At 38.5% G+C, this 8314-nt stretch overlaps 1 protein-coding gene across 1 annotated transcript in view; it reads left to right on the top strand.

Annotated features, from left to right (window-relative positions):
- kctd5b (potassium channel tetramerization domain containing 5b) overlaps positions 1 to 8050 on the top strand; it is a 21884-nt gene extending 13834 nt beyond the window's left edge. The window contains exons 5-6 of the mRNA XM_080454622.1: positions 323 to 448; positions 3153 to 8050. Of these exons, the coding sequence (XP_080310748.1) occupies positions 323 to 448; positions 3153 to 3182 (156 nt within the window). The 3' untranslated portion in view covers positions 3183 to 8050. The remainder of the gene's footprint in view (positions 1 to 322; positions 449 to 3152) is intronic.
- The last annotated feature ends 264 nt before the right edge of the window (positions 8051 to 8314 follow it).

Genomic DNA, 8314 nt, shown 5'->3' on the forward strand with positions numbered 1-8314 from the left:
AAATCAAACTTGCTGGATTACTGCTTTCCTTGAAAGTAGCATGATTGAATTTGATTCTGACAGTTAACATTTGAATTTGAATTTTATTTTTATTCTCACTTTCATAACTGGTGCATTTTGCTCTACCGCCTTTTAAAAGTCCTGCATTTTAACTTGCTAAGACCTGGAGACACCCTCCATCTATTTATCCCTTGTTCATGCTTTTATCCACCAGTTTCCAGTGTCTGTTTAACCTCCTTCCACTTCAGTCAGGCCAGTTTTTGTCCCCATTGCATCTCTCTGAGGTTAATTGTTTCTCTCTGCTCTTCTCTCCTTTCTCCAGCTGGTCAGCATAGGCTCCTCTTACAACTACGGAAACGAGGACCAGTCCGAGTTCTTGTGTGTAGTCTCCAAGGAGCTGCACAACCAATCCTACGGAACAAACAGTGAGCCCAGTGAGAAGGCTAAGGTGAGCCTGTGTGTGTGTGTGTAATTGAGTTTGTGCGTGTTTGTGCATGCATTTATGTGTGCTTGTACAGCTGTTTTAAAATCCATCCATGGCAAACATCTGTGAATGATGGTCTGTGTTAAATGCACTGGACTGATGAACACTGACCCATGGGGCAGTGATAAGTACCCCTGGTTTATTGATGGAAAGTCTGTATGAAGGAGTGCTTTGTGGCTACTGCAGTAAGACGAGACTGGCTTCTTCACTGGTAGAGAAAAGGGTTTAAACTCAAAATTAGTTCAAAGTGTAAACTAGCTAAGTAGCATTAATTACTTTAGTAAACTTGATCAGTATTCTCATCAGTCGAAGACCAAAAACCCTCACACTTTTTATATTATTTCTTCTTTTTTTGGCAGGAACAGAGCAGCAGATTTTGAATGTCCCTTTTACTGTCAAAGACCAGGTCTAATGGCATTAACCCAGCTTTAAGATTTACGACATGTTAGATGTGACCCAAAATGAAAGTCTAAACATTGTAATCCCTGTTCGGAGGACCATGAGAGCACTGGTCTGCGGATTAGCGTAACGGCGCTATTAGCAAGGCCTCTCATTCTGACCAAGGGCTTTGTGAACAAAGCACCAGACACGGCCTTGGGAATTAAACCTCCATCCCATCTGCAGGTCCCTATTCTTCACGGGCAACACGCACACATGGACACAAAACACACATTTGAACCTTGATCCAATGATTGCGCTGGTTGAGAGATTAAGATTAGATGACTTGTGCATTTGTCATGCAAAACACTCTTTGTCTTTTATACGTTATATCATTCAAAGAGTATGTGAGATTAGAGGTTACATTGTGCAATTTTTTTGGAGTATTAGTAAGGCTGATATTGATGGGGCAGGGTTTCACCCATTATCCAAAGTGTTAAAATCTTAAACATTTCAGAATACGCCTAATTTTAAGTATTTGAGGTAAATGCTTTTCTGTATATAGGCCCACAAAAACAAGTGAATGGTGAAAGGCACTTCGCTGCCCTTCTGGGGAACTAGTATTTATTCTGATAAGGTTGTTTCTGGATACTCTGTCCAGCCTTTGGACATTCATGGTTTGAGAAATGCATCGATGTAAGGTGAACATTTCAACCACCCCTCCAAGGTGAACATTTCAACCACCCCTCCCAGTCTGAACACACTAATCCATTGGTTTTTTATTATTTTACTCTGTCCCCTTTCCCCTGCCCCCTCCTCTGTCTAACATTTACACCCTTCATTTCCATTCTTTTGCCCTTCTTGTCTTCTTCTGTGCTGTCTGCATGCTGCATGTTGCTCAGAGCGAGGATGAGGAGACGGATTATGAAATATATGACTCTGATTAGAGGCTGAGCACTTGTGACTCAATGGTGAGCGCTCAACTGCTCTCTTAGTGCTCCATATACCTCCAGTCCTTTCATCCCGCCTTCCAAGCCTATCTGACCCTATTTTGCCTTTTCACTTTTGTTTTCTAACAAAGGTTGGTTTGCATGTGTGTGTGGGGGGGCTTTTAATTTGACCGTATTTACTTATTTTACAAGTGTAAACTTACTCAATTGTTTGGATCTAAAGCCTAGACCCTAAAGCTTGTTTCGATCAAGCTTTAGGTCAACCACTTTCAGAAGCAACAAGCCAATATTTTGCCTCTTTAGACCAGTGAAAATATTTCTCTTCGGGTAACGCTATCTGTGAAACCTGATGTAAAAAGCCCTCCAGCCACCTTCAGTTTTGTAAATACAACCTTTTGTCCGATGTCTACAGCTTTGTATCTGTAGATCAATCATCTGCTTTCATAGGCTTCCATTTGTCCTTAACCTCTAGCTAATCAGATGAGTTTCCCTTCCTCTCCCAGGAATTCACAATCTTTTAAGGTGACATATGGTTAGTTGCAGGTTTTAGTTCTGCAACTAACCAAGTTTGACCAAATCTGTCCAAGCTCTCACCTTTCGAGAATTGACACCAAACGCAGCTCTGTATTCACAGACAAATAGTCTAGCACAAGCTTCTCTTTAATTTCCTCTTCTTGGCATAGCCACCCACCCTCTCACCACATTTAGCGTGTTTCTTTGAGCCTGCATGTAGAGCGAGTGATCATTTATGCATGTGTGCTGTTAGGATTAGGGCAGACGCAATGCTGCAGGAGAATGCGTTTCAGGGACCAGGTTAGAAAGTGTCTTCAGGCATTCACATGTGGGGGACTCTTAAGAATGTAATTAGAAATAGTTCAGTGTCTTTTGAGGCACGCAAACTGGGGCCAGTGGGAAATTGCTTTCAGTACAGCATGGCAGAATGAAATAGAGTAGAAGTGCCTCACTTGTACACAACCATAACTAGATGCCAAACAATGCACTTTAGTGGACACAAGACATAACCACCAACCCATTAGGATGTTGTAAATGCAAATTGGTGGCGTGGAAGCGTGCAGATTTGAACATTGAGAAATTATAAATGCAGAAACAAACTCAAAATACTTATTTAAGTCCTATGCAAAGATTTTCAACTAGCCGATCTACAAGTTCATAACATGTTGCAACGCATTGCAACATGTTGGCTTCTAGGTCTGCTGTTTCTGAAGAATTTTGAAAATGTCCAGTGTCCAAATTGGAATGCCAGGGTGAAAGTGACTGACTGTCTGTTAGTTTGTGACATGGTTCGTTTTTATACCTAACCGATGCCTTTATCCCCGCAGATTCTTCAGGAGAGGGGTTCCCGTATGTGAAGACAGGACTCAGTATTATGAGCTCCAGGTGTTACGATGCAAACATATCATCCACGTGCAAGAACGTTGGGCGCAATGGAGATTTTAGAGAGCAGGGGTGTACATTCGTTTGTGTTTTCCCTCAATTTTCTTTTTTATTTTGTGATGTAAATAGTCTGTTTACTGACTTTTTGTGCCTGTACAGTAAAACTGGACTTTTGTTTTCTCTTTTTTTCTTTCTTTTGTTTTTTTAAAGGTTTTCTTTCTTTTACAACAAAAAATAAGGAATTATAATTAAATGTTTTATGCTATAAAATATGGCCATCTTCATACAAGGCCAATGATTCACTCAGGGTCTTCTATTGAGTTACTACTTACAGTATGTCCTCTAACTCAAAGGTCTTGTAAGGGATCATTATGGTCTTTAAAACTCAAAAGTATTAAACTTGCACACACACAATCTACGGAATTTAGATGTCAAGAAGGGAATTGTGTATTTATCACATCTTGAGTAGGGCCATTAAAGGGCAAGTACACTCTAAAACAGAATTGACAAATCCGTTTTGATTCTGAAGATCTTGGACAGTTGAATTCAATTTGTGAACATGCAACAACCGAACCCCAACATTATAAAACAACTATAGATAGTTTTTTTGTATTAATTATTTCATTTCGTAAATGCTTTAGGCAAATGTTTGCTGTATCATATCCAGTGACTGTAAGGCTTGATTAATACTTAGTTGTGTGCCAGTGTTGCGAGTTCATCTGTGTTACGCATGCAGTTCTTGGAGGCATCAGGCGGTGTGTACAATTTCTATTATTTTATTGGACCTTTATTTAACCCAGGAGGTCATTAAGAATACATTCTTAGTTAGAATGGCCTGGCAAAATGCAAGGTGTTTAGGGAGAGGGGGTAGAGGTAAAAAAACAATAATCATCTTTCAAGTTAAAAGAAGATTAATTTAAATATCAAATTTAATTGGCCTGGAAGACCATTGGTCGTCACCTGGTCTAGTTCAGTCTTCACATGGTCTCAAGAAGCTGCTTATTCATGCTTACTTCACAGGGAATAATTGCAAGGTTGTCTTTATTGTTACTTCCTGAGGTGCGGGCACAGCCTGAGAGGTGTTTGGAGAGTGAAGTTGGTTATTTGCCTTTCATTACAGAGGGATATTTGTCATTGGCAGGGAATGATACCAGGTACCCGTTAAAATCTTGCATGATACCGGTTCATTAGATTCATTCATTTTAGAATCTGTATTGCCTCTCTCCTCAGAGTCGAGTATGGGTTCTAGTGTGCTTATTCGAGGGATGGGGTTGCAGGTCCTGTCAGTGCCTCTTCATAATGTTATGTGTGGGATAAGTACAGGCATATAACAATACAAATAAATTATTGTAGCATAAGAAATCCAAATCCCCTATCCCCATCACAAGCGGGGCTAAGCATTTACACAATACACATGCCTTTTGGCGAAGGGTAGATGTGTTGGGGCTCAGGTCAACGCCACCTCTAAGAAGTTGGACGTTTCATTAGATTAATTCATTTTAGAATCTGTAATGCCTTTGCCTGGGGTTGCAGGTCCTGCCAGTGCCTCTTCATTATTTCATGTGGGGGATATGTACATGGTACAAATGAGTAACTTTTGTTTGGTTCCTCAGACATTGTTGCAGCATAAGTAATCAAATCCCCAATCCCCATCACAAGCGGGATCAGCAGGTTACACACGCGGTAGACACGCTGATAATGGCTCAGTTCAATGCCACTTCTCCCTCTACTAAGAAGTTGGTCCCTGTCCACATGGGGCCACAAAACTAGTCAATAAGCCAGAGTCATTTTGTATCTGAATCAACCAGACAAAATTCCACCAACTAAGAACAGCCAATGCGTCACCACCTACAGATTTGAGAAATAACTATCAATCTGTTGCAGGAATTGAAGGAAAAACACAGCTGCAACTTATCTCTTTGAGAACACAAACAATGTCACTCATTTATTTTCATCACAACAACCAACAGATGCCTAGAGGCACAGCTTCCCCATGTTGAGGCATATTAGGCCGCAGGCTCCGCTCCTGGTCATGCCCTTCTGTCATTTCCATAAAGTTTCAGCTTTGCAACCATACGCCCCTCAGGACCCAAAACTTTGGTAGCTTACAACTCAAAACGCTCAAGTAACAACGCGTCCCAGCAATACGCATTGTGAGCTGGTAGACCAGCTATTGTTGGGTGCACGCAACCAAGTATAAATCGGGTTTTAGAATTCACTCACCTTAATGTCACAATGTTAACAGTGTTGCCACTGGTGACGCAACTATAGCAATGCTTTCAATGAGGCACGAAGGAAATGTAAGTTGATAATGTGTTGGTAGCAATGTGAGTCTTCAGTCACTGTTTACAGAATTGAAAATTATGAAGAAAAGAAAAGTTGATCATTACAATATTTCAACTCCTTTACTACCCATGTATAGATGTAGACCTTTCTATCAGTAGTAGAGTGGGCGTGGGCTATGGTGGGACATAACATGATATGGCATTTTGGTAATGATAAAATCACTTTAAAGTTTATTTCATGTCCCCTGCCACACACAAACATTCTTTAGAAATGACTAAATTAAGATAAAATTAAGCTCATAGAAATTAACTCCTTTTGAGGAACACAAATGCTTCTGAAATGTTTTGAAGCACAGGTGCACAAGTATGAGACCTGAGACCTACTTAGCAGCCACTGTGGTTTCATACTAATTGTCAGTTTAGTAGCACTCAAGTTTACCAGTCGATGACATCACAGATTCAACCTAAATCTTGGATTTCTACCTTAGTAAGAAACTTCCACATGTTCACATATTTACACTGAACTGTCCAAAATCATATGCATTTCAGATGTGAATTAAATTTGTTTTAGATTTTCTTTCTTTTTTTTATTCAAATATCACAAGGTCCAATGATAAGAGCTTACTTTTTTTGTTTAGTTTTTTTCAGTAAAATCAAATGGTTAGGAAAAAAAATATTCTAAGAGATAATGTTGTCTTTGTTTTCCCACTGACTTCCAGTTCCAAGTTTTCCTAACCTAGTTTACTTTGTACGTTAGAGGGAACATCTGGTAGGGGAACATGTTTTCTCTTTATTTCCAAGCAGAAATTATTTTACTATTGAAGGTTTGGGGATTGCAATTGTGTTTGAAAGCGGTGGTGAAGGAATATTTGTTCATATCCATAGGTTGTTGATGTAAATAATCTAAGACCAATATTGATATTTAACTCTTAAAAGAAACTGCACGTTTTGTACACTGTATAGAGAACACAACTTCAAATAGAAGTTGTTTATACTGGATCTTTAAAAGCTAGACATTTTTGACCATGTTAACTTCCGTTTTGCATTGTTTGTACAGGATTTTACGACCTATTGAGATTTGTAAGTTAGGATTAAAGTGTTTGGCGCTGAATATGGTTTCTTTCACTGACAACATGCCTGGAACATCTTTTGATATCAAATAACTATACCTTGGCTGGCTAAGAAGTTGACTGTTACGTACAAAAAAACATATTTTTCCTGCAGTGTAATACATTCTTCAAAGCATTTTGAATTGTGTAGATTTCATACATTACAAGCACTGCAGTGGGAAGAACACTGTGCACAATGCTTTTAAGCCTGTAATGATAAGATGTGTAAATACTGCAATTTAGGACACTTTTTATAGAAAGTCATTTCAGGTTTGAAGCGTGATTTGGACTGGTTGGATATTTAATTCACAAAATAATCGTTTATAGTGCTGCCTTCCCAATGACCAAAATCCAATGTCTATGTCTATTCTCCACATTGTTCTTCGTGTCAGGGATGAGTGTTTTTTTTTTTTTTTTTTTGCTGGCTCATGTACATATACAGACTTGTTAGTGACACACAAACCTCCTTTTACTCACAAATACACACTTGACTCAAAAACACAATTTTATATTGTTGGGGACAAAAGTATGGATGCATGTTTTATATATATATAAATATATACACAAAAGGGCTTTTAAAGTGCAAAATCTGAGATCTGCAAAGAGGTTCAATCAAAGGAGAGTGAATTTCCTGCCAGAGCTAGGCTATGTTTACATTTGCTATAGTATTCTGAAGCCTTCCAAATATACTGTGTCTTGCACTCCCTTACACAACTTAACATAGTCTGACTTCTTTGACCACAGCAATGGCACCAAGCACTCACCACTCCACATGGGTAGAAACCCTTTTGACCAGTTGACTTGTTAATATGTGTGAATTCACTCAATCCATTTTGTCGACCTCCAAGCGTTTCAGACAATCCTGTTTTCCCCTTTGTGATAGTAGTGATGGTAATTTTAAATGATATAATTTAGCTCTGTCTGCTCAGAAGAAAGGCACCAATTTAGTGTCTCCATGAGCCCAGTTGCAATGAGATTGAAGTGTTTTGTATTTAGTTGGCTAAGTTATGCTGTTATTGTAACTATCATTTGATGTAGGCCTACTAAAGCTTTTTTAATTCCATAATTTCAGCAGCTATTACCTCCAGAAAGAGGTTGTTTCATTAAGCACTTGGCTTTGATCATCATTTCATTAAATTCATGAACTTATCAAATCTGTAGCCTAATATCTTGTAAGTGCCCAGTTTATTTTGATAAATCGTTAAATTCATTAACCAGACCACTGTAATGCATGATTGAAGATGGTCACACTTGTAATTGGAGGGAATGAATGAGTCTTCTCTCAATCTGAATGAGTTATGTTGATAATAAGATTATCATATCACCACATAAATCACTTCTATATGATCTTATGCAATGTTTAAAATGTACAAAATATGTGTGATGTTAATGGGATAGATCTATATGGTCTTGCATAAGATAAATCCAATAAAAAAAGTTTGTCTTTAACATGTGTACAAATGTGTTATATTGTCAGGAAACGCATTGTGGAGAAATGGGAAACTTCTGATTGTTTTTGTTGAGTAGCTACTGCTGTGGAAGAAATGCACAGATAATCAGGTCAATTCTACTTGTTGGTATGGATCAAATCAGTTTTACACTTCTCAGTATTCTTTATAAAGATAAATGTATCTTATTGGAGAGGGGAACAACTAGGAGCAATGGTGATTCAAGTAATTTAGTTACAAGGACAGTGTAGTTTTGGATAAAAAA

This window comes from Gymnoscopelus braueri, assembly GCF_963280865.1.
Source record: "Gymnoscopelus braueri genome assembly, chromosome: 17".
In the NCBI taxonomy this organism is placed as follows: domain Eukaryota; kingdom Metazoa; phylum Chordata; class Actinopteri; order Myctophiformes; family Myctophidae; genus Gymnoscopelus; species Gymnoscopelus braueri.